Below are 27710 nucleotides of genomic sequence, written 5' to 3'. Positions count from 1 at the left end.
ATTGTAGTTACTTGCTTAATTGCTTGTTTTTTGTAGACTGTAAGATCAAAAATGTATTTGGCCACTGAAGACACTAATAAATCCACTAGTAAAGCACTAAGAAAAGTTGGGGGTGGGGGGTGCCTGTTTTGTTTACCACTGTTTATTCAGAATGTAGCACAGTTCCTGACAGAAATATATGACTGAATATTCTCTCAAACACAAGTTATTGAAAAAAAAGTAACTGTCCTGTCTCTTTGTTCATTTGTTTTATGTTATCATTAGTTTTCACAAACATGGGGACCATCAGCAGGAATGTGAGGAATGTATAGTGCTCCCAATTAATCATAAAGAAGATATTATAATGCCTAAAACTTGCTGTATATTGAGTTATCTCCCCAGATATATTAAAATTTTCTTTAGAAAATAAGTTTCTAATTATATTCCATATTCAGAATTCATATACCCAAATACGCAACAACCAGCCCAAAGAAAGGATCTTAATTCAAATGAAAAACTATTTGCTCTCTTATTTCCTTAGACTTTTTCTAACTTATTTTTGTCCTCATTTCACTAACCAACCAAAGATTCCACTGAAAATGGAAGCGGAGGCCCCTACCACACTTGCACTCCAATCCCTTATGAAATTGACTTACCAATCAAAGATAAACATGAATAAGAAATTTGCTTTGTTTTGAAAAGAGACTAGGACTTAGTAGTGTGTTCTTCCCAATTAGCAAAATGAGTCCCTTTTTACTTCCCATGCCTAAGTTTTGCTTCTGCTTCCACAAATCTTTCTTTCGTCAAGATACTGGGTTTTAAGTTGTTCTTTGTGTGTAAAATACTATGCGGTTTAGAAACAGATCATTCTTGGCAGGGATGTGTTGTATTGTACTGGGAGCAGGGCAGAAGGCTGCTTGTGTTTCCAGGTGGAGTTGCTATTTCTTTATGCTTTTATTGATGGAACGGTTTGATTTTGAATTTTGCATGTTTTTGTAGTGAAAAAAGTGGGTTTTCATTGTGAGAGCAATAGGTAACATTGATTCTGGGGTCCTGGCAGCATTATTGTGAAAACAGGTGAATTATCCTAAGCAATTCACAGGTCTGGGAATTAAAGACCACAGTTTAGATCCCCACAATTCACGGGTCTGGGAACTAAAGATCACAGTTTAGATCCCCACATATTTTGTTTTTATCCACTAATCACCCACAACATTGTCATGGATGGAAAGTTAGAGTAACCCTTATAGTTTTGAGAAACAGTTCCCATTGTTCTTGCTGAAGTAGAGCATCACTGAAGTAATTATAGAATAAATAATTTACCACAATAATTGACTGTTGTGATTTTTAGCAGGTACAGTTTTGATTTTATTGCAAGGCACACAATCGTATATACAATGCATAATTATCATCTTTCAAACTACAAGATAAAAATAATATACATTATAGTAAAGAACATATGAGTATATTCTTGTTTCAGAGAAGAAAATTGCCTCAAGGAAGCCGGGTTATACCATTTTTGGATGTGATTTTCGTATTTATACTGAATCATCCAAATAGCTCTTGGTTAGAAAATAAATCTCATTGATAGGACACACAACCTTTCACAGCTTTCACTTTACAATGTTCCAATTTAAAGTCAGCCAGTGTGCTCCCTGAATTTGCGTGAGTCATCTTATTTCATCCCAGGACTAGACAAAACACCTATAAATTGTCTGACAATAGTTATACACGTTTAAGAACTGTATTTCTTAGTAATATATCACAGAATAGAACCATTTTCTTAAGATTTTATGTGACTCTTTACTGATTTTTTTTCTCCAAGCTATTTTTCCAAATGATGTATTATTTTTGGTATTAAGCCTAGAGTTTTGACTTAAACTCGAGGGATGCTCTTAGATTGGTAACTACTCTGAGACACTAAGAGTGTTTCCACTCTCCTCCCAGTTAGAGTAGGGGGTTTCCTCCTCAGTGCTGCCCCTGCATGGCTGGTTCATTTCTCTGTGCCTTCTCTGATCCCTCGTTAGGACCTGTCTTCCAGACCTTCTTACCAGGGTGGAAAGAATAGGGTTCATGTACAGAATGGATCTGAAGGTTAAACACATGCAGTTCTGGTCTCAAAGAGACACAACAGACAGTGTCCTCCTTGTTGAGGTCAGAGAATAGGAACATCAAGAAATGAGAGATATCAGAGAGCCAGAGGGGTTTGGACAAATGCACTGCCTGGAACAATGAATAAATGGCAATGTGGTCCCTGCTTCACAGCAGGACATCAGGACATACAGAAAGCGTGTACACACTTTGACAAAGAAATACATTTGTGCAAGTGGTATTTTCCCTGCCACGTTGTTTACTTTATCATTCCTTTAAAGCAGTACCCTAAAATGATATTCCCTTCTTCACTCCTTTTTCAATGTTGGGGAGTCGATATTAACAAGAATCAAGAAGCTTGGACACCCCTTGTGGGCACATACAGCTACTATTATCTCCTTGGGCTGCAGACTTACATATGAGGAGATGCAGGAAAATCAGGCAAACCAATAATGGCAATTAACGCTGTAAGAGCACGTGAAGTGCTAACTTAATTAAAGGAAACAGGCCAGGCGTGGCCATTCACACCTGTAATCCCAGCACTTTGGGAGGCCGAGGCGGGTGAATATTCTGAGGTCAGGAGTTTGAGACCAGCCTGCATAACATGGTGAAACCCCGTCTCTACTAAAAATACAAAAATTAGCCGGGCTTGGCGGTGCACGCCTGTAATCCCAGCTACTTAGGAGGCAGAGGCAGGAGAGTCGCTTGAACCCAGGAGGTGGAGGTTGCAGTGAGCCAAGACTGTGCTACCGCACTCCAGCCTGGGCAACAGAGCGAGACTCCGTCTCAAAAAAAAAAAAAAAAAAAAAAAAGAAGACAGAAAAAATTAAAGGAAACACACTACTGTGATTTCATCTCATAATCCTATCTCTGTTATACTTTGCACTGGAAAGGAATCTGACGAGAAAATCTCTTGGGTTTTCCTGTTCCATAAAGAAGTTTTTATATCTCCTATTTCACCAGGGCTTGTTTCTGGAACTATCCTCTATATAGATATCCTCCCTGTACCATAGCCAAGATTTTTAACTATGGGATTAGTGTAAACCAGTATTTAAGCCATTCCTATTTACATTCAGTTATAAAAATACAAGGGCAGATAGGAATCTCAATAAAACAAGAAATACTCAAAAGAGCACTTCATTTTCATTAGGAGAAATCACTTCCATTCTGCCATATGTCATCTGTGTTAGGTGCCATGATAATCTGGAGTAGAGGCAAACATGGCTTCAGAGTAACATTCTGAAGCCATGTGTAAAACCTTCAATGCAAGGTTTTGTTTCCAAAAGGTGAGAGTACATACACCACCAAGAACTTGCATGGTGAACAGAACTTAACAGTTGTAATGACGTCTGTAGTTACATAGGGCTATATATTCAATTTTTCTATTAAATTCCAGAGGATGCAGCCCTAATAATATATAGGCTTGGAGTGTTATTTCTAAATTATCCCTTTTTTCTTCTCAGGCAAATTACAGAAAAAGCCATTACCTCTGAAATGGTAAGTTTCAGGGGGAAAAAGAGGGAATTTATATGTCATCTGGAAGTTTTAGCAAAATTACCCTAAATGTGCTGCTCCTGGCATTATCCTCAGCAGGTATGCCCTTCACAGAATGCCATGCAGGATGTGTCCTGGCACCACGAGGGACATCATGTCCTCATTCAGCACACATTTAGGAACAATTCTACTTCCTGCTGAGAGCCACAAAATAGTACCTTGAGATCTACAGAAGCAAAACACCTTCCTCTCCGTGAATAGAGAGATCTGCGAATCGCTATATGTTCATAAAGAGATGTGGCAAATAAACTAGATCCTGCTAAGGCTACAACCTGGGAGCTAGTTAAAGCCTTTGTGATTCATTAACACATGAGTTGTGAGCACTGTTACAGGACTAAATGGTATTCAGGGAGTCTGAAAGAGATCATCCCATGACTAATTCCCAGCAAAACGTCTCAGCATCAACTTAGCAACTCAGGGGATATCATTAGTGTGCCCTCAGGAAATTGCCTGGCTGGGAGGCAAGCTTATTCCTTATTCACACAGGTACTATTATTTACAGAAGATACTATATATATATTTTCAGTGGTATTCACACCACTTTATGTTTCTTGACAATGGGACATGCTTTATTATAAGACTGTCTACCTGAATAGCATGCTAAGAAAAAAAAACTGTAGTTTTTGAGAAATTAAACCATGTTAAAAACAATCTTTTGAATGTTTAAATAATTTCATAAATAGCAAGATAATGTTCTGGTATAAGTGAACATCAGATTCCTCAGATGTGGGTCCAAGCCATATGTAAGCTGTAATTCTTACCACACAGCCACATGAAATGCATGTCCACACAGCATACAGTGAGCTGGGCATGAACCCTGGAAATAGTTCCCATTCCATTGGAGGTTGTTGCTGTCATTGTGAAACATCTGGATTGGATGCCCATTGAGCTCTGAAAGCAATGTTTTTTCTTTTCCTTTTTTCTTAAACCGAGCTTTTGAACTACATTTCATAGGAAGGCCACAGCAGACGGGTGCTGAACCTTACCTAGCAAACCAGAAGGAAAAGACCTGTTCCCTTGTTCATCAGAGGAACTGAGGCTCTGCCTCGCTTCTGTGCCCTAGAGAAGAGGTGCATGTGTTGCGTGGACCTTCTGTCCTTGATGTTTCCACTGATCACGAAAGTGGTCTGCATCTGATGACTTCAGACCATGAGATCTCTAAAAGTTTATTTTAAATTCTATCTTTTCATGTCACACTGCAGTAGTGATCTGAGTTAAACCTAGATCATTGAACTCCTCTCTTCCTGAAGAACTGTACGAAGACATCTCCACGACTAGTCATACTGGTTTATTCATCCCATCGACGTCCCTCAGGTAAGCAGGCTCCTGAACTGTATTTCGGACTCTGCTAGTGCTCTGCCGCTCCATCCTCATCTTCAGTGGAAAGCAGAAGTCCCGGAAACATCGCTTGAAGTTTTCATCAAGAAAGGCGTAGAGAATGGGATTCAGGCTACTGTTGGTATAGCCTAAGGCGATGCAGAAGTAATAGCTGGAGAGAGCAGCTGTGCTGTGGGAGGTGCTCCCCAGAGCCTCCACCAGGATGAATATGTGAATGGGAGTCCAGCAGACAACGAAGACCGCCACCACCACCAGGACCAGTCTGGTGATCCTACGCAGGTTGCGATCTTTCTCTCGGGAGCCAGAAAGGAGCCGGACGCTCTTGAGACGCAGGATCATCAGGGTGTAGCAGACAATGATGATGAGGACAGGGATCACGAAGGCAAAGATGAAGACGCAGATCTTCATGAAGAGGTCCCACCAGGAGTAGTCATCATCTGGGAACTGCAAGGAGCACTCAATGACATCGATGTCTGGAGGAGGGCAATAAAAACCACAACACAGAAACCTGTTATTGTTATTACCATGGCTGCAAAGTGTTTTAAATATGAATTTTAATACCTTTTATTGCAATGGTCCAATTATGGTAAGATGACATTACCTGAAGTAGATCACCAAATTACTAATGAATACTGTATTTTGTTAACCATCCTAATCTTTGTGCATGGAACAATGATGATAGTCACTGTTTACTGGTAACATACACAATACTGTAGAATTAAGATTAGCTGACAATCTTGCTCATCTAGTTGCAGAAGTTGGTTTGACACTGATGGCTTGCAGAAGAGGTAAAGAGTTAATGTATACCATGAGTACTTATTTCTATTTCCATTCATTAACACTTCTCCCAGACCTAAGGCTCTGGCAATAAAAAAGCTAATATCTATTTGTAATAAATGACTAAATATTTCAAATCTAGCCACTGAATTTAACAAAAGCCAACTTGTTTGAAAAACATTAACTGGTTTACAGGAAATCATTATGTGGGTCAACAAAAATTGATATGGAATTTGTTTAAATATGACTCAAGTATTGTCATTTAATGGAACCAATGACACTCATTGTGATTAAGGGCATTACTGAAACACAAGTAAAACCTTTGGAGGAGGTGGGGGAGAATCATCAACATCATCAAGGGAATTTTGAGTAAATCAGGCACATTTATTTTCATTTTTACCAACATTATTATGTAGCCCAGATAAAACAAATATTTGTATGTGATTACTTAGAAAATTGCTATATTTGCTCTGCTTCTCTTTGCTGGGTAGTATTCTCTTTGGAGTAGCCTTAATATTAGGAAGACCAGGGACTCAGGATGGACACCTTCTAAACTATTTTTGTGGGTGTCCCATGGGCTCACCTTTCCCCAAACACCAGCTAGCCCACATTTCCAACCCCTGCCCCTGAGAAGTCAGCGAGCACGCAGCAGAGCTCTCTTTGCCCTGGTCCTTCCTCACAGACAAGGTAGTCATGAGCAACACCATGAGCATGATTACAGTAATGAAAATATTTTCTTCTGACATTGGAAAAATCTGCTTCAAAAATAGCACATTAATATTTTTTAAATAGCAAAACAGCTCTATTAATGTTTTCTAAAACATTTTAATGCAATCTTAATAGAATATCCAATCTTACTAGAATTTTAATTACATATACTTTAAAATAAAAAGGATATAATCATTTTTGACAATTAATAAAGACTATCTTAGAGACCTTCATGTATCAATGAAATACCAGATCAAACCTTGGAGTAGTAAATGAACACTTCCAGAGAAATTTGTCATTTTTGATTTTTAAAAAAAGTCATTGTCCAAAGTAATATTACTATGAAGACTATTAACTTTTGCTTTAGTGTTTATGGTAAATGATTTTTAAATCATTACTATTATAATAGAATATAAGATATCCATTAAGCAACTTTTGATGGGTGACACATGAAAAAAAAATCTGAGTTCAATATAAATATTCTATTCTGGGTTTTGACTTGTTTGTTGAATCTGGTAGAAGAGTTTCCTTGGAGGTAGGGAACATGGTTTGGTTTTTTTTTTCTGCTTAGCTTTTATTTTCAGCATTAGTTGTTTCCTGTGGCTGACCTCAGCTTATATGTCACTTCAGAGACGTTTAGATGGAGGTCTGTCTCTTAAATGGTCCTCTCCTCGGTAACTTACACTTTGTCTACATGTTATATTCACCCAATTTCCCAGACAGAAGCCTGTCTGATCTGTAATTGTGTGTTACCTTCCTAACATTTTTCTCTCCATCCAGAATGTGAACTGCCTTAGTGGAGAAACCCAGCCTGCCTTAATCAACACTGAATCCCTGGCACCTAGGGTAGTACCTGGAACATGTGGTGCATAAACAGAATAAATTGTTAAATAAATGAACAAACAAATACATACTACATGAATAACAAACCCTTCAAAGTGTGTCCTAATTACAGTAGTTACTATGGAAAAGTCACCGGCTAAGCTAAGCTAAGCGGAAGCCGCACAGGGCTGCTGTTTAATTCGGATACACCTTTAACTCTGAGGCTCAGCTTCCTCCCAAACAAACTGCCTTGCATGTAGTGGGAGATGATAAGTATTAGATGACTGGGTGAAATAATTAACAACAGCTGCTTTACAAGACTTTGGGAAACAAACGTCCCACTACAGAGTTGGAAATATCCTCCAGAAATGTCAATGAAGCTGAATTTGTAGCGTAAAGAGAGTGCTGAGGCAATCATCAAGAATCCCAGTGCACTTCACATTATGCTAAGGGGATCAAGCCAGGCACAGAAAGACAAATATCACATGTCCTCAAGCATCATATTTGGAAGGTTAAAAAAAAAAACCTGAACTTACAGAGATAGAGAGTAGAACCTCTAGTGGTGACCAGAGGCTGGGAAGGGTTGTGGAGAGGGGGATATACAGGGGTTGGTTAATGCATACGAAATACACTTAGAAGAAAAAGGATCATGTTCAGTAGCACAAGAAGGTGACTACAGTTAACAATAATTTATTATATATTTCAAAATAACTAAAAGAGTGAAATTGGAATGTTCCTAACACAAATGATAAATACTTGAGGTGATGAATATCCCAATTACACTAATTTGATCATTACACATTGTATGCTTGTATCAAAATAGCACTGGTACCCCCTAAATATGTACATCTATTATGAATTCATAAAAACTAAGCATTTTTTTAAAAAAGAAATTCCTGTCCAAGCGTGCCATTTTTATTAAATGTTCTGTTTCAGGAAGAAGGGGGCATTTTCAGGTTGAAGTATCCATACAACTGCCTCAGTTTAACAAGCAGATTTTGGTTTCTTTATATATTAATATCAGAGGGCTGCGGCTTCTGCTGGCTCCTGTTCCAGCATCTCATGGTTGTCATAATTATAGAGTTAGTTCTAATAGCTAAACTAAAGCTTTTCTTGTGTGTATTCATTTTGTTAAGAATAATTGTTTCTGCTTATAGCGATTATAATAATTCTTAGCTACTATAATAAAAGTAAGAGCAGACTATGAATCCTCACATAATACACACACATATACTACAGTATGGAAAATATTAGAGTCAACATTTTACATTCACAAAGTGAAAGCTTTGCCTCAGAAGTTTCTTGCACTTTATTTCTATTTGCTGTAGGCATGAAGAAACAAAATCCTATGTGTGATTAATCATATTTTGAAATGCAAATATGATAAAGTTGGGCATTTCTTAAAATTTACCTAGTAGTATAACTTGACACCTGCTATGGCTATGCTAGAAATTCATTTTGTAGTTTCAGAGGGAAAAGATCAGCTTCATTAAAAAACAATGAATAAAGTCATTATACATTTGTTCAAATCCACAGGACACATAACCCGGAGAGTGAGCCCTCCTGTAAACTCCAGGCTCTGAGTGATAACGACGTGTCAGTGTGGGTTCAGCAGCTGTAATAAATGGACCACTCTGTAGGGGAGGATGTGCCTGTGTGGGGTAAATGGAGGTAAATGAGGTAAATGGAAGAGCTTCTCTGTGCTTTCTGGTCAGTTTTGCTGTGAACCTAAAACTGTAAACTGAAACCTAACTAGATTAAGTCTAAAAACAAACAAACCATGTATTATGCAAGACAAGCTATGATTTTAGTGCCTTGCCCTTTCACTATGACCTGGAAAATCCTCACTATATACACTCAGTTATCTGCTCTCACAGGTATTACAAACCCCCTAGTAAACTGGAGCATTTATATACCTGCTGGAGCATTAAACAGCATGAGTAGGCCCAGAGTGACTATTCTGCTCACCATCATTAATTTCTATGAGGAACAAAGATGCTTTCTATAGCTTTATATTTTGCTAGTAAAGCAAAACTCCTAGAACAGTACCTCTCACCTTGGCTGCAGGTCAGAGTCACCTGGAGAGAGCTCAAAAATCTTGACACCCAGGCTGTACCCCAGGTCAATTACACCAGACCCTTAAGGGGTGGGATGCAGGCAGCAGTGTTTTCTAAAGTACCCAGGTGATTCCAGTGTGCAGCCCAGAGTGAGAACTACTGTCCTAGAAATACAGGAAAAACATCAACAGGGGGCCGGGCGCAGTGGCTCACGCCTTTAATCCCAGCACTTTGGGAGGCCGAGGCAGGCAGATCACGAGGTCAAGAGATTGAGACCCCCTGGCCAACACGGTGAAACCCTGTCTCTACTAAAAATACAAAAATTAGCTGGGCATGGTGGTGTGTGCCTGTAGTCCCAGCTACTCGAGAGGCTGAGGTTGAACCCGGGAGGCAGAGGTTGCAGTGAGCCGATATCGCGCCACTGCACTCTAGCCTGGCAACAGAGCAAGACTCTCTCTCAAAAAAAAAAAAAAAAAAAAAAAAAAATCAATTGGCTGGTTTGCATGGGGTAAAACCTGATATGTCCAAAATCAAGTGGTTCTGCTCATCTGTAACTACCATCCGTTAACTTGATTTTGAATGGCCTACAGCCAAAGCTGTTAAAATAGTGATTTGGAGGTTATCCTTTAGGAATAAAAGAGCATATGTCACCAATAATTTATATCCCTTGTTAAAGAGAAAAAAAGGAGTGAGAAGGTGTGTCCTGGACTTGCCAGGTTGTACTTTAAAATTCCACATCCCTGTGTTTTCTTACCTCATCCTCACCCCTCCACTTTCTACTAAACATTGCCAGAATGGGAGACAGGTCGGGCATCTCTCTTCTGGCAATGTCATTATTGCATTCTGTGTTTAGAGGAGGAAAGGGACACAAAATTGTTCTACTTCTCATCTTCCATGGATTTAGGCACTACATTTCCGTCATCTTTTGGCATCGATTTCCACTAAATATGTGGCCTACTCACGCTCAAATTAAAAGTCTATGTAATTTGAAGCTACATTTTTATGAACAGAATGAAATGACTGCTCTTACCTTCCCTGACTTTGGTGCCTCCAAGGACTATTGCAGAGATGCCAACAGATGACGACAGCAGCCAGATGCAGATATTGATGATCTTTGCCTTCAAGGGTGTGCGGAAGTCCAAAGCCTTCACGGGGTGGCACACGGCAATGTAGCGGTCCACGCTCATCATGGTCAAGGTGAAGATGCTGGTGAACATGTTGTAGTAATCAATGGAAATTACTATCTTGCACAGCACATCCCCAAAAGGCCAGGAATTCATCAAGTAGACCGTACTCTGAAAGGGCATGGTTGTAGTAACTAAAGCATCTGCCAAAGCCAGGTTAAATATGTAAATGTTGGTTGCTGTCTTCATCTTTGTGTATCTAAAAGAAAAGAAACAATAGCATTTCCCTCCATTTTCAAGTCAAACCCATAAGGTGAATGTGTTTGTGATAGCCTTTGGATTACTGATTTTGCTTCTTCATTCAATTATTCTTATATTCATTGAGGGTCTAACATGTAAAAGGACTGTTCTAGACATTGATAGGAAAAATGGACAAAGATCTCCGACTTTATTGTTTATTCTAGTGCTTTGTTTAAAAAATTTAAATATAGAAGATACAGAAAATAGCAGAGATAGATGAATAGACATATAGATCTAGCATTGCATATAATACAGATCTTTATTTTGTGGCTGACAATTCATCTTAATCCTGCCCAGAGTCGCTTGGCTTTAAGCATTTTTCAAACACTATATTCATTTTCTTTGACTTGTTTAAAACATTTTTTTCCTCAGGGTTATTTTGAGAAATCAATCATTATAATTATGATGTATTTTGAAAATACAAAATGGTTTTCAATTTTGATATATGCTCAGTTGCAATGGCTGAAACACAATTAGGTTTGCTGATTTTTGTTCTCCAGTGCACCATTAATTTGTCATTTTAAATATATTATATAAATAAAGCAGATTGAATTCTGCTCTTACACGTCATAGCACTAAGCATAGTATGGTACAGCAGAAAAGAAATAATTCTGTCTTTCTTTACTCCTTGAGATATTTTCTAAGCACGTAATATGTCTCATCTTCCAATTGAGAGAAGAGTAATTTTCAAGGTAGGTAAGAAAGATTGCTTTTATGCCTGAGTTATTCTTTACATTATAACATGATGTTTAGGACAACTTAATTTTCAACTAAGACTGAGTTATGAGGGTTGTTTTGCTTAGAGAATGCTTCCTCAAATATCCATAGAGTATTAAATAAATGTTCCAAACCATACCATCAGATTTTCAAAGGCCAAGAGCTGAAATATGTTGGGAAAATCCATACGTTGATTACTTTCTACAGCCTCAGATTTGAAGACCTTGTCACAATTCAAGCGTGCCCCATTTGATACAGGAATTTCCACATGAGAAACAACTCTGAACATTTCATGATAGAACAGAACAGCCCTTGCTCCTCTTGGAGGCAGTGTGGTCTCATGTGAACTCAGACAATCCTGAGTCTGAACTCAGAGAATGACTTATCTGATTTTCAGTTCCTGCTAAACAAGAATCATAAAACCTAACTCACAGTACATGAGACAAGGGCAGTAGATGGCCTGATGCACAGGTTCACACTCCAGCCTCAGTGTCCACTGCCTTCCCTCCCCACCTCCCATCTCTACTCATTAGGAAGTGGCTGTGTTTGGGGTCAGCTGGGAAGGCATTGTGAAGACGGGTACTAGAGTTGGTATCTGTTAGTTTCCATTTGGATGTTCTGCTTACTAAAGAGTGATTTAATCTGGAAAGCAAGGAGTTTATTTAAAAATGTGTTTTGCCTTTATACTTTTTATTCAGACATTATTAAATGACCTATAAGTTTTAGATAGTGACTAAACACGGATGGCCAAGTTCTCATAGCACAGGCTTTAGAAAAGCAGAGATAGCCAAGAAAGGACAGTTACTGAGAAGGAGCCACATGTTTCTAATGAGAAAGACTGAAATGCTATCTGTTCAGATATTTTCTTAAAAATATGGTTTTATGTTTGAAAAAAAATGCATCTTACAAACCTAACTTCTACTCTTTCAACTCCTCCCACCCCAAAACCCCAGATACTAGCAAGGATTCCAGCAGGAATCTGACTCCTGCTCTTGTACTTTATGACTCTGATATTCCCCTCTTCCTTTATGAAGTCAGAGTGGCATTCTTTTTGCTATAAACTTAGGCAGACCTGGGTTCTAGTCCTTATTTTTCACACTAACGAGTATACTTTAGAGGGTCCTTAACCACCCTGAGCTTCAGTTTCCCCAACTATAAAATGGAAACTATAATATTTATCTCATAGAGTTCCAGGGGTAATTAATGAATGCACCTGACCCAGACAGCATGTCTAATCTATGTCATGTTCCCCAACTCCCACCTCCCTTCTTACGTGAGTGGAAGCCACCAGTTACCACAGGAAGCAGAAAAGAATGTAGTTTCTAGGTAACATCCATGGTCATATCTACCCAATTCAGCTTAAATATAAAAGGTGAGAATAAAAAGGAGCCCCAGGACCTGACACAAAGAACATGAATGGAATGATCCATAAATTACTATATAATGTAATGTGCATCTTTAAGTAGTCATACAATGTAGAGTGATAGCTTGATTTTAGTTTTTCAAAATATTTATAGCCAATAGATGTATGGAACTGTGTAAGACTTGAACATGTAAAGAATTCAAACTCCATCTTCAGATCTCAGAGAGATGAGTACAGGCAATAATCACACTAACCACATTTCCGAAGTGCCTGCGTCAGGCCCTCTGCCATGCATTCCCCAAGCTTTGTCTCATTTCATCCTCACAGTCACTTCATGTGGTAGGTACTGGTATCCCTATTCTATAGATGAAGTGACTAAGAATCACAGGATTTTCTTTAAAATTCTCAAAGTGATATAACTATAGGCATAGCAGAAATTTAAACCCAGGGGTTTGATCCCAATTCGTCCATTCTTACATCTCCCCAGCACTTTGTAATTTGCAAAGTCCAGTATTTTGACTTCCACGTATCTTACTTGATTCTCAAAACTACTGCCCTTCTAGTTTACCTGAAAGACTTATGTCTTTTCCCTCATATAGCTGAAGAAATTTAGGCTCAGGTAAGTTAAGTGATTTGTTTGGTATCAGCAGAGGCAGGACCTCAGTGGGAGGATCTGGAAGGGGTGGCAAGGCAGGGCCCCCTTCCAGGTTTCTGGAAGACACATGCTTATAAACCTACAACACTAGAAGGGGAGAACTCATGAGTATAATTAAAAGTAATGAATAAACTCTGAATTCAATGAATATTTATAGATAGTTCTTCTGGGTACTACACTGGACTACTCTGTGAACGTGAATATAAAGCAAGGCTGTGACGCTCAGAGGCAGGCCGGTTGAGCCCCAGGGTATTGTTTGTATCTAACCGCAACAGAATTAGCCAGTCTTTTCATTCACTGTATGTCCACCACTGAAAAAACAAGCAAGCTTTCTCATTATGCTATGATATGAAATTATTTTCCATTTCACCCACACTGCTTTACAAAAATTCACAAGCATTTTAAGCAAAATGGCACCATCTGGGTGGGAAGTTCTGGCTTGTGTGGAGGAGCTGGAAGTGGGCTGGCAGCTCATGGCTGCACTTTTGAGCATACACACCGCAGGAGCATATGGTATGAAAAGAGCAAAGTCTGTGGGCTATCCTCGCTAAACTGACAACATAACAGACCTGAAAAAACAGTACGGTGCATGGAATGGGAAGCGAGGGGCAGGCCGGGAAAGAGGGCTTACCTGGGGAACTTGAGTTGTGAGCACCGGGAAGGCTATGGTGGCCAGGCAACAGGGCGGAGGGTGTTCCAGAGACTTAGAAATGCTCCCCAGTGACACTTTAACTCAAGACCATCCTAGCGTACTTCTCTTTACAGAGAAACGAGGGGTGGCTTCAAAATTGGCAGACACTGGTGCTTGCGTGATGGTGAGGGGAACAAAGTTATCTGCTGAGATGTCAGGAACCAGTGTCACCAGGCAGGGTTTCTGGGAGGATGTGACACTCACCATGCTAGAAAGGTGGCACTTGAGAAGGGGGAGCTGACCCTGCAACACAGCACTCTCAGGACTTCCTGTCCTTTCCATGCACGACTGTACTCAGACAATATGCAGGAGGTAGAGGAGGTAATTATTGGATTATTAGCATGCTTTGCTGTTGAGGTGCATTGCCTAGGTTTGTTTTCTGTTTTTTAAATTTCAATGATGCTTCTTTAATCAGGAACTCCTTTTCACCTTCATGACAATAGTATAATAAACCTTTAATCTTGATGACTGATTACCGTATACCTTTCAAATCAACACACTTTCAGTTGCACTGATTTCAGTTATTCTGGGTCTTCTCTTGCACTTGCCCCCTATGGTGACGCATGCGCCCTCTCTTCCCTCTCCAGTTATGTGCATGGCCCCTCCTCTGTCTTTACTCTTTCATTTCCCTACCCCATAAGTAGCAATATACTAGACTTTGAGGATGACTGAAAAACTCAATATACAGACCCTGGCTCTGAGGATCTTTTAAACTGAGAGCAGATTATAATGTGAACTATAGGAATACATGGAAGGGAAAGATTGCTGTGTAGTGAGGAAATCAGGACATATTTTGAAGAGAAAATTTAGCAGGATCTTGAGCTTTGAGAAAGATCTGGACAGAGAGAGAAGCTTTCTGGCTAGTGTCTTATTCAGAGTCAATGAGGAAATGGATTTCCTGGTTCAGGGTTCCTGCTGAGGAGTCACAGGTGGCTGCCTGGGATGGGAACAGTAGTGTCAGGCCACAGAGGGCCCTGAACACCAGAAGGAAAAAAATCACTTTAACATTTATTGATGACATTATGTGACAGACACTGGGGAATTTCATATTATCTGATAAAGTTGTCATGATGATTAAATGAGACATGCATAAAATTACTTAGCACCAGACTGGTACTTGATAATTGCTTAGTGAATGCCAGCCCTCATTGTCACATGACTGCTCCTGCTGTTGTTACTGTTATTATTCATTACCTACCACAGCCCTAATAAGCCATATCACAATCCCATAAGATACCACTGCCCCTACTTTCTTCTGAAGAGAAGAAGTTTGAGAAAACGTCTTAGAAATACTCTCAGTGTTTTTCAGTTCTTGGAATCTACATGTAATAAGTAAAGGAACTCAGGCTTGTCTTATTCCAAGCTTTCTTTAAAAATCAGGTATTTTATCAGAGAAATAAATACTGCCACTTCCTGCAGTTCAATGTTGAAAAGCATTCTGATGAGGACGGTCAAGTATGCATCATGAGGGTAGAAAACATTTAGCATGAGAAACAGGGCAAGGTCCAGGCAGAAATACTGTAATAATACATTAAATACTACCCCTCAATGGACAAAACAATGTCATGTACATTGTGGAATTTTTCCATAGGCCCATTTTTGGGGGTGGGGAAACTGAGTTAAAAGGGAGTAGGTGACTTGCCTGAAACCACAAACTAGTGAGACAATGGGAATTCAAACTTCAGCTCCAATATAATAAAAAAGAAAAAGGAAACAAAACAAAACAAAAGCCCTGATGATTTTCTAAATAGATTCCTTTAATACAGCAAAAACCTAAAGGTCCATAGAATGCACCTGAACAAATGCTGTTTGGTGAAAACACAAGTGTGATCAAATGCCACGGACCCACAGGAAGCTGGTGGCTCTCTTACAACACTAGAGCTGCCCTTGGAGTCCAAAGAGGCCCAAGACACCAAACTCAGTAAGAGGAAAGCTCTGCAGCAGCAGGGAAAATGCAGTCCTTTTTCACAAATGATGGAAGATGAGCATGGTCAGAGATGAGTTTGGGAGCTCTTTTCTCTGTATTGCCAACAAGCATTTTCCTGGGCGTGTCTTCCAGATGCATGGCATTCTAGATTTTATGTGCAAAATGATCAGAAATGGTGGGGGAAATGGAGAGGGCTGGTCAAAGGATACAAAGCTTCAGTAAAAGATGAATAAACTCAGGGGATCCAATTTACAGCAGGGGGCTAGCATCAACAATACTGTATTGCTTATCTTGAAATTTGCTGATTGAGTAGATCTTAACTGTACTCACCCCCCCAATACACACCATACATGCACAAAATGGTAACTGTGTGTGGTATTGGCTGTGTAATCTGTGGTAATCACAAATTAATGTATATCAAATTACCATGTTGTGCATGTTTAATATATGTAATTTTTATTTGTCAATTATGCCTCACCAAAGCTTGTGGGTGGGAGGAATAATGAACTCTGATGTAAAGTATGGCCTCTGGGTTATGATGTGTAAATGCAGGCTCATCAGTCCCACAAATGTCCCACAAATGTCCCACTCTGGGGGAATGTGAGAATGGAGACTGTGCATGTGTGGGGGCATGGGGTATATGGGAACTGTAACTTCCCTTCCATTTTTCTGTGAAGCTAAAACTGCTTTTTTAAAAGTCTGTTTAAAAAATAAAAATGAAATGAAGAATGATGACCGTGCTGACGTGACTTTTCAGTGGAACTTACTTAAAAACATAATTAGTGTTTCACTAAATTTTTCAGTCAGTTTCAGTTCACCTCAATGAAATTAACTGCTATATGCTCTTCTGGATTATTTACTATTGAAATTGTGGGGTTTTTTTTCTAAAGGGGCAGTAGTTTATTAATGCTAGAAAAGAAAGGAGGGAGGCAGAGGCAGGAGGATGGCTTGACCGCCCCACTGCACCCCAGCCTGGGCCACAGAGAGAGACTCCATGTTTGTTTGTCTGCTTAAAAAGAAAGGTAAAAGGAAAGGAAAGAAAAAAGGAAAGGGAAAGAGAAAGAAAGGAAAAATGGAAGGAAAGGAAAATGGAAAGGAAAGATAAGGAAATTAAATTCACTGCTTCTCAAAGGATCTGATATCCTTTGATATCCCTCAGTCTGTAGTATTCTGAAGGAGTCATACTCACATAGGATCCAGGCCCTTGCAGCTCTCCAGAATCACTCTCCTGCGTGCAAAGCGCAAAGGCATCAAGAGAACAGCAGGCACCTACGTGCGATCAGGACTCCAGACGCACAGCCCCGCGCAGGTGCAGGCTATCCATGCAGAGTGGCAGCAAGCAAGGAAGGAAGGGTAACGGGGAGCGATGATTCCGCGGGAACAGCCAGTGCCCCTGGGAGCTGCTAAGCTCCTCCTCTCAGTTGTCCCGGCTGTGGAATCATGCGCCTCTGGACCCCTAGAAGGAACGTTCTAGTGCATTCAGGGTTATGTGCAGGGTGAGCGCTTCTCACGCCCAACAGCACCTATAAGAAAATGGCACCTCGCTAATAACTGGCGTGCACTTTCCTAGGGCACCACTACCCGGATGCCTAGCGGTATATGGATACTTAAAATTAGTTTTCCTATCTTTATACAGAAAGCTGACCTAAGTCAAAGCAAGCCACAGAGCGTGGGCACATGGAGAGGAGGATGATGGCCCTCTTGCGCTGCCCTCTCCCCATGAAGCCAGTCCTCCACTGGACAGGAAGCAACCCAGCCAGGCAGAGGGCGCTGAGAAGATTCAGGGCTAAGCAAATTGGGTTGTGATACTGGATTGATCATTTAACAATTGCCTGCCCTTGGGCAGTTCATTAAACCTCTGTAGTTGATTTCCTCATCTGAAAACGAGCTCTAACAATCTTCATTTCATAGGTGCGTTGTGAATTTGAGTGAGCTCAACAGGAGCTCTGAAAATCAGTCCTGTCATAGCTGATCTCTGACTGCATGTAACTAACTCCAGCCATTCTTTTTTTATTTATTTTTTTAGACGGTGTCTGGCTCTGTCGCCCAGGCTGGAGTGCAGTGGCGCGATCTCGGCTCACTGCAAGCTCTGCCTCCCGGGTTCACGCTATTCTCCTGCCTCAGCCTCCCGAGTAGCTGGGACTACAGGCGCCCGCCACTACGCCCGGCTAATTTTTTGTATTTTTAGTAGAGACGGGTTTCACTGTGTTAGCCAGGATGGTCTCCATCTCCTGACCTCGTGATCCTCCTGCCTCGGCCTCCCAAAGTGCTGGGATTACAGGCCTGAGCCACCGCGCCCGGCCACTCCAGCCATTCTTAATCCAAGGCTTCCCTGCCCAGCTTCACACCAGTCCCTTTGGGATCTCTCAATTCATCACATGGTTTCGTCGTCCTCCATTGAAATTCCAACCTGCTTGGCCAATGGAGAAGGCAAGTGTTAAGCCATTTACAGTATTATCCCCACTCCTAAAATCTATTCTTCATATATAAGCCTTCCTTATCCAAGACATAAACCAGCACCCCCTCCAAAGAAAGGGAAAAAAAGGGACTGCTGCTGATCTTTCTGTTGAGGAATAAATAAATGTTATTCTGAAACTATCTCTTGTTAATATGATTCTAAGTATGTATTACTTGCACCACTGAAACCACATAAGCTAAACCTTCAAAAGGCAACTGTCCTGCAGCCATACTTTGAGGTTTTTAGCTGAGCACAGAGACTCCTGGGGCCACGACAATTAAGTGCATCCAAGTTAATCAGGAATGAAGGGAGGTGCCAACTGCACAGCCACATGAAAATATTGCTGCTGATGAGATGCAGCTGAATGAGTCATGGAGAGGAGATATTCTGTACCAGTGAGAAGCAAATTCCTTCTGAAACTAACTCTGAGACAGGCGTCAGAAAACACGTAAAGTCAACACAATCAAGAAATGATTTTGAAGGCTACAGCTTTTCCTGGAGTCTATTAAAGTTTAGGACCTCTATACCTGATCACCCAATTGGTTTCTCGCATTCTCACTTGCTCTCTTTCTCTCTCTCTCTGCAGTTGTATAGTCTCTGATCCCTGAGAAACAGTTCCACGAGACTTTGGCCTCCATCTGTGATCACACATCCCTCAGGGGAGAAAATAATTTGGCTAATCCACATAAGCAGTTGCAATTCTCTCTTTCAAAAGGTTGTCAAATGTATACAAATTACTTTGAGAAATGAAAGATAGTCTCTTGAAAATAATTTCTGAAGTTATTTTTGCTACATTTGTATTAAAGAAAATGTTTAAAGACAGGATCAAGAAATTAAAGACAGTTTCAAGAAAAATTAGAACATACTATATTAACCAAAGCCTAAAATAAGACTGGTGTCCTGTAGGGAGCAGCCATTGGTGAATTATACAGGTACCATATTGTACCTTTGCTTTTTTTTAATGCCTCTGTATGTGTGATTTGGTGATATTATCTAAGGTAGGCTATGTTGACACTTAGGAGAATGTGGAACATGTATGTACACACAACTACAGTGATTACAACACATACTTCAATGATGGAGAAGAAGAAACTTGGGAGAGAAGAGGCAGGCATTGTGCCAGACCCTCTGTCACCCCATTCCGTCCCACACTTCTCTAGTTCCAAGACAGCCACATAGTTCTGGTGAGGCTGAGACAAGTACAACCATGAGGCCCAGACTGGCCCAGGGGTGACTTGAATGAGTCAGTAAATGGCACATAACCTAAGATGATCCCAGCAGAGGAAGCCTGGAACTTCTGTTCAGTGGACTGGGGAAGAAACACTGTATCCTGCTATTTATAAGCAAGAAGATGAGTATTTTTAGAAGGACCAAGCTCTACGCCTAGCAAGCTTGGGTGAGTTGGCTCCCTTTGGTGCAGAAATTTGAGTTCAGGAAATGTAACCATTTCCATAGTACTTTTGCAGTTTTGTTTTCTTCTACACCCCTTACAAAGTTCCCCCTTTGGGGAGGTTTCAATACTGCTGAGGCTGAACTGTAGGGAAGCAAAGGTCTCCCAGAGGAAGGTTCGTGAGAGATTGAACCCTACAGGTCTGTATTGTGATAGCAACAAATTAATTACAACTAATGAGAAAAGGAATAGGCTAAACTAAGACCAAGGATCAAAGAATTTTCTGATTCCTCCTATTTTTTCTTAACAAAATTTCCTTGTTTATCCTTTTAATTAATTTACAGAAATAAATGAAAAGAGAACATATACATAATTGTTATGAAAACTGAAGCTTGACAGAGTGTCCTCTTAAGGAGAACAGAAAGAGGATGGGCAGTGTTCTGAGCTGAACCGTGTCCTCTCAAAATTCCTAGGTTGGAGTCCTAAACCCCAGTACTTCAGAATGTGACTATACAGTCCTGCCTTGGTATCCCTGGGGGACTGGTTCCAGGACGCCCCCGTCAGATCCAAAATCCATGGATGCTCCAGTCCCTCATATAAAATGAGATAGCGTTTGCATATAACTTACGCAGATCCTCCCTTATACTCTAAGTCATCTCAAGATTACTTATAATACCTACTACAATGTAAAGGTTATGTAAATAGTTGTTATACTCTATTGTTTATGGAATAATGACAAGAAAGAAAGTCTGTACATCTTCAGTGCAGGTGCAATTTAAAAAAACAACATTTTTCAGCCATGGTTGGTTGAATCCATGGATGCAGAATTCACAGATATGGAATGAGGGCTGACTGCATTTGGAGACAGGAGCTTTAAAGAGATAATTAAGGTAAATGAGGCCATATGGGTGAGCCCCAATCTGATATGACTGATGTCCTCATAAGAAGAAGAGATTAAGACACAGATTGTAGGGGAAAGGCTATGTGAAGTTACAGGGAGAAGGCAGCATCTACTGGCCGAGGAGAGAGGCCTTGGGCCTCAGGGGAAGCCCTGCAGACACCTTGATCTCAGGCTTCTGGCCTCCAGAACTGTGAGACAATCAACAACAGGGGTTGCTTAACCCACCTAGTGTGTGGTGCTTTGTTATGGCAGCCTCAGCAAACTAAGGGAGGCTCTAGAAACCTGAGGTGTCAGGGAGATCATCACACTGAGCCATTTAGAAGGAAGGAGGCCAGCTGAGTCTGCAGAGAGGAATGGATAACTGGGAGAGAGAGAGATAATTAGATTTAGGATTTGTCAGAATGTACCTGACAGTTATGGCCACACGAATGGATGAAACCATTGAAAGGGAGTGTGATGAGTCACCTTGGCCAGGCTACAGTCCCCAGGTTTTCAAACACTCATCTCGGTGCTGCTGCAAAGGTGTTTTGTAGGAGTGATTTGAGTCCATAACCAGTTGACTTTAAGCAAGGGAGACCATCCTATGTAATCTGAAAATGGGGCCTGATCCAATCAGTGGGAACCTTAAAAGCAGAGCCAAAGATCCCTGAGGAAGAAGAAATTCTGCCTGGAGAGCAGCAGCTTGTCTCTCCTGACTTCCTATCTTAGCCAGTCCCACAGTCACCTATGCCATTTTTTTTGTGAGAAATTTCTTAACATGGACATCCCCTACTGGTCCTGCTTCTTTGGCTGATCCTTGACTAATACAGAGAATATGCAAAGTGAGGACAGAAGAGAGCTGAGAAGGCTCTGGAGAATATGAGCATTTAGGAAACCTCAGAGGAAGGGCAATCTGTGCAGGGGAGCACGGAGAATGCCAGAGGATGTGGGGGAAGCCAAGGAGAGGGTGCTATTCGAGAAAGTGAGGACCTAAGGTCGCCCAAGCATGCCAGACCCTCCACACAAGCCAAGTGAAAGTGGCCTAAAACGAGCATCTGAAACACACACCAGGGCTTTGGTGAAGGAGCATCAGGGGGAGCTCAAATGCTCAGGGCAGAGGACTGCGTGGAAGAAAAGGAAACAAAGAGGAGGGATTACTCCTCCAAGAAGCTTGCCTACCCATGACAGGCAGGAGGATGAAAGGACATTAGCTAAGGAAATGAGGAAAATGGAGGGTTGGTGGATAGTGGGTTGTTGATTGTTTGTAAGATGACAGATGCTTGGGTATGTTCATGTGCTGAAGAGCAGGTGAAGAGGGAGAGATTGCAGACACAGTAGAAAGGAGATAGCTTATATGGTAAAGACCCCAGGAGGCAATGAGCTTCAAAACCAAAGAGAAGGAATTAGCCTTGGATAGAAGGAAGGAGAATCTTCCTGTGAGACAAAACAGAATGCAGGGAGGATGGCTGCCAAAGTGTGTATGTAGAGAAGCAGTGTTCCTGAGGGCTGCACTCCAGTGTCTTGGTGAAGTACTGGGTAAAAACACTCATGAAGAGAATATGATAAAGAGAGTAAAGAATATGACCATGAAGAGAATATGATCAGGTGGAGGGTTTGGGAATAATGGTAGATTTGAATTCATTTTTTAAAATGGGAAATGAAACAAGGAATTGGCTCTTTCTGGAAAACAGAAGAGGGACACAGAAAAACTTCTAGGGAGAATTAGGGTCAGATATACTTGAAGGTGGTGACTGTCTTGACAAAAATAAAATTGATTTTATCCAACAGCATCCAAATAGCTGGGTATAGGAATAAGGAAGGTAGGTTACTGGCTTGATCAAGGGTTAAGGCTTTGGTGGAAGACACTGGCAGAAGTACAAGAAGGCAGGACACTTGGATGTGTTGTCAAGACAGAGCTTTAAGTGATAGCTCATGCAGTCTAGGATGGGGAAGAGAAAAAGAGACAATCTGGGAGAAAATGTAGAACCTCCTGGAAAGAAAGAATCCAAATGTTTGCAGGAGTGGTATGGTGGGAAATGAGGAGCAGAATGGATAAGAGCATAGGATCAATGGTCAGGCCACTGGCATCATTCTGGCCCCGTGAGTTACCCAGGTGTAACCTTAGTTTATTTCATCTTTCTGCACTTTAGTTTCCTCATCTGTTAAGTGGGTATGGTAATGATATACCTATAGTTGTGAAGATTAAATAATTCACATGAAGAAGGTAGCTTTACCTGCTTGACACATAATAAGTGTTCATTAAATGTTAGTTATCTTCTTTAAGGGAGGAGAAAGTCGAACGTGTATGAAGTTGTGGTAAGAGTGGCAGAATGGATGTTTGTGATGTCAGAGGTAGGGCTGCCTCTGGCAGGGCAAAGGGGTGTGAGAGTCATGGTGTTCATTAATTAATGAAAAATGAAGACTGCACGGGGGAATCCTGCACAGGAGGAAGTCAGGAGACCACAGGATTAGAATCCTGATGGTCAGCCAAGTGTAGTGGCTCACACCTGTAATCCCAGCACTTTGGGAGGCCAAGGCCGGCAGATCACTTGAGATCAGGAGTTTGAGATGGGCCTGCACAACATGGTGAAACTCCATCTCTACCAAAAATACAAAAATTAGCATGGTGGTGCATCCCTGTAATCCTTGCTACTTGGGAGGCTGAGGTGAGAGAATTGCCTGAGCCTGGGAGGCAGAGGTTGCAATGAGCTCAGATCATGCCGCTGCACTCCAGCCTGGGCAATAGAGCCAGACTCTGTCTCAAAAAAAAAAAAAAAAAAAAAAGAATCCTGAGGGTCACACCCATATTCACACCCAACAACCACAAACCCCAAAGCCTGATGAGTGAGGGGGCTGGAGCACTGACATTTTAAGGTCTCCACAGTGAAAGTTAATGTGCCCTAATTATCAAGGGATTATGTCAGTTGGTACACACTAAATGATGAGAACTCTTGAAACTTTAAATCAGAAGATACGAGGCAGCATTCCAGGGGCCCAAGGTGGGAAAAGCTATTTGTAAGGCAGGCCTAAAAGTAGCCATATCTTTCTCCACAGCTCTTTCTCCCCAGGTCTGAGCTGAACAGTCTAGATCTGCACCTGCCCACACTCTGAGCATCTAAGTTCCATTTCTACAATGATTTTCTATAAGATTGAACTATGCTAGGAGCCTTTCCCATGTAAAACATTTAAAATAGTATCCTCCATCTTTCAAGCACAGCTACTCCGTCTCTTCAGTAACAAGGGCTATGGGGCCTCCACACCCTGGTTCTGCACTCAGGCCTGATGATCACAACGCAACCCACTTCATGCCACCCTCTCTCCGATCTTCAGTCTCTTCATTTCCTAAGATAAATAAACCCAAGTACATCAATTCTTCTTCAAAGGCTTTATTTTTCAATCCTTGGACCATCTATCATTATGAAATAATACTAAATACTCCTTTTCCTTCTTAGCTATAGACTTGAGTGAACTAGGTTCACTAGACATTAACCTTTTACTTGTGAAGACCTTAAAATGTATGTGCTCTAGCCATAAGTGAACTAGATAGATTTCAGTAGGTTGGCACTCCAGGATGGCAGTAGAACTCTTCGCTTTTCATTCATCATCAAACGTAACCTTTAAGTATTGGGGGGTGGGAGAATGGAGAATGATGTATGTGAACTATCCAACTTCTTTTATATTTTTAGCTGAACTTATCCCCTTATAACACACTTTAGTGTTGGATATATTTGGGAAATCTATCCATTAAAAATCCTAGCTAATCTACAGGATTTTTTTTTCCTTCTTACATGTCAAATGTTCCCCATGGAGTTATATTTGCACATAACATCTAAATGTTATTTTAGGATTCTTCATTCTTTTTAATCCTAGTCTGCAAAAGGTTGTAGAGCAACTACAAAGCTCTTTGCAAACTGGAGACTTCAGGGGCTCATTCAAATAACAACAATATGTATCTATTTTACTTGAGCACCTAAATATGATATGGGTAGAAACAGAGCTATTGTTTTCTTAGAGCTTTCTTTTGCTTAACAATGTTTCTATTACCCCACCACCAAATAAATAGCTTCTGTACCAAAGATCTCCTAAAATTTTTAATTAAAATTTAGAATACAGTTGTCTTTTCTTTTGTCTAATTGTCTCTTTAGTGGAGGCCAGCCATGAGATTACTAATGCCTTGGACAAACAATTTAATTTTAAAATATTCCTTCCTTCTATAACCTTTACTCATCATGGATAGAATTCCTGCGAAATGCAATAGGCAATTATGAAAACCAAGGGCACCAAGCTATAAACACTAGTTGTTGATGAAATGAGCTTTATAATATGTGTTTGGAGACTTAAATGATGGTTTTTAATGTCAGAGCATACATAGGAATAAAAGACCTGACATTCTCAAGCAAAAAAATAAAAATAAAAATAAAGCAGTATTTTATTATGATAATTTTCCAAGAGAAAGATTTATGCTACCATTCATGATATGGTTGTTTAAGTTCGTAATAAATAAATGGCCTGTTTCAAAACTAAAATCCAGCTTAAAAAAAATCAGCTATTCATCGTTTCAGAGTCCCTAGCCAGGGTGACTTGCATCCCGCCCTTATTTCATAGAGACTTCTCAAAGGAACACAAGCTTCCTACTCCCTCTCACAGGTGTGTTGACAAAGCTCTAGTGCTCCCAGAAAAGGAAACACATCTATCTTAAGAAAAGTGCAGAACAAAGTTAGGTTTTTCTTTTCTTGTTTTTCTTTCTTAAAGTCAGAATCACTTTGCTTACCAAAAAATTAGCATATATGTGGATATTGGGATACTTATTATTGGAAGTTGACCTAAAGAAATTTCCACACACACACACACACACACACACACACAAATAAAACCTTCAATTTTTCATGGTGGAAAAAAACAGCGAAGTAGTTTTTGAAAATCTCCACAGGCCATGTTTTAGAGGATAAATATTATTTACTGATATTCCTAACAAATGGGATGCCATTTGATACTAAAAAGGCTTATATATGCATATCAACAACGCTAGAGCATATATCAGGTTTTGTTTCATAAGCCAAAACACCAGTCTGAGGAGTCCCAGGAAATTCGGAATTATCTTCAGTGCATTGGGTGGGCTTGAAATTTATCTTAAGAAATATTTGCAAAGGGCATAACAAAGTGCTCCAAACTGGCGCAGGCAAATGGATTAGTTCCTTTACCAGGAGCCCCTGACCCTGTTGTCAGCACCCTGGCACCTTGCCCTGCGCATAGAGTTTTCAGCAGAAACACTGGGCCCTAGGGTGGGGTCGGGGGTTACTCTGAAATCTTCCAGACGCCCCTGGCCGCTCGGATTCGCCTGTGTGAACCTCTCAGCACTCCACCAAAAACTCCCAGAAAATCCTTCACCTCTTCTAGGAAGCCACCCTGTAGCATTTCCAGGATCCTTCACGGAACAGAGTCCCCACCACCTGGCTGGTTGCCCCCACTGCTGCTCCAGTGGCGGGGCCTGACCCTCACTCCCTGCCCCGCCCAGCCCCCAGCGCTGCGCTGTCCCCGCGCTCACCGGATGATCACGAACATGACCAGCGAGTTGCCCACCAAGCCCACGACGAACACTACGGAGTAGACCGCCGTGATGATGACCGGGATGGCCGGGGAGATGTGCGCGGGCTCCAGCTGCGCGTCCTCCGAGCCGGCGCTGCTGTTGCTGTCGGGCTCGGCCCAGCCGGGAAACCAGGCGCTGCTGTTGGCGGGCAGGCAGGCGCTCGGGGCGCAGGTAGGGCCCGGCTCCCCGCGGAAGATCTGGATCGGGGAGTCCATGGTGGGGCGATTGCAGCAGGAAGGCGAGGACAGGCGGCACCTGCGGGGCTGCGGGAGCAAGAGAACCGGCTGGACGCGGAGAGGCAAACTTTGCCCGCGCCCTGGCCAGCGGCGCTGGGGACCCGGAGCCTGCGGACTTCCAGCCGGGCCGCAAGTCGCCGGGGGCAGGACAGGGAGAACGGACTTCTCGCTGCCTTTCCGGCCAGCAGGCGCGCCGCTGGGTGCCAGAGAGGGGCGAAGAGCGCTCGCTCCTTCTCCCCCAGCCTCTGAGGTGCCTCCCTCACCAATTCTAGGCACCGGCCCTTGGTGGAAGGTGCCTGAGTCCCCAGGGTCAAGCCCCCTTCCCACCTCCCAGCACGGAGCTCTACCTAGAACTGCACCTCGAAAGCCCAAAGCTTACCTATGGTTCCCAGAGACAGGCGAAGGCGAGGTTTTTTAGGGGACGCCCTGGTAGGTGCTGAACCGCGCGCTCACGAGTCCCGCTCAGCTCTTGGCGTCACCTGCTCTCGGACCCCGGCCCCGCTCTCCGCCCGAGGGCTGCTGTTCCGCCAAGCGCAGCCCCCGCCTCTCAGCGCGCGTCTCCCACTACCGGCGGCGGCTCTGCGGGGCGGGGCGGGGCGGGACGCAGCCAGGACGCGGCTGGGCGCTGGGGGCCTGCGGGCGGAGAGCTCGTCTGGTGCGCCCGCCCCAGGCCGGCAGGTCCCTGCCCCGCCCCGCCCGCCCGGAGTCAGCCCCCAACTCCCCAGCCTCCCAGCCCCGCGTCCCCTCCAGCCCCGCAGGCTCGCCCGGCCCACTAACTGCCCGAGCGGCACACCGCCTGGTCCCCGGCCATGCAGCCTTCCCCAAGACCTGAGACTGAGCCATTTAGATTTAGTAAAAAGGAGGAGCGTGCCGATTTAGTGCAAGTATGCACCTGGATTTTCATATTGTGTCTAGAACTTCTTATCTGCTTACTTCGCAGTCAGGAACTACGCTTATTAGAATGGCCCATCCAAAGAAAGTAACAAAATGATCCAGTTAGAATAAGACCAGTTCATAAAATAATGACTTAAAAGACACATAAATAGAATATTTCCT

At 41.9% G+C, this 27710-nt stretch overlaps 1 protein-coding gene and 1 long non-coding RNA gene across 2 annotated transcripts in view; one reads left to right on the top strand and one right to left on the bottom strand.

Moving 5' to 3' along the window:
* LOC134759095 (uncharacterized) overlaps positions 1-5859 on the top strand; it is a 53230-nt gene extending 47371 nt beyond the window's left edge. Inside the window, exon 3 of the long non-coding RNA XR_010134984.1 lies at positions 3534-5859. This is a non-coding gene — a long non-coding RNA (uncharacterized lncRNA). The remainder of the gene's footprint in view (positions 1-3533) is intronic.
* OPRK1 (opioid receptor kappa 1) lies at positions 1313-27292 on the bottom strand. The gene is made up of 4 exons (XM_004047004.5): positions 27034-27292; positions 26377-26681; positions 10357-10709; positions 1313-5435 (listed from the first exon to the last, which is right to left on the bottom strand). The coding sequence occupies exons 2-4, from the start codon at positions 26631-26633 to the stop codon at positions 4903-4905; spliced, it is 1143 nt and encodes a 380-aa protein (XP_004047052.4). The 5' UTR covers positions 26634-26681; positions 27034-27292; the 3' UTR covers positions 1313-4902.
* Positions 27293-27710: the final 418 nt, after the last annotated feature.

Source organism: Gorilla gorilla, chromosome 7 (assembly GCF_029281585.2).
Source record: "Gorilla gorilla gorilla isolate KB3781 chromosome 7, NHGRI_mGorGor1-v2.1_pri, whole genome shotgun sequence".
Lineage (NCBI taxonomy): Eukaryota > Metazoa > Chordata > Mammalia > Primates > Hominidae > Gorilla > Gorilla gorilla.
This window is presented reverse-complemented; position numbering and strand designations above follow the sequence as displayed.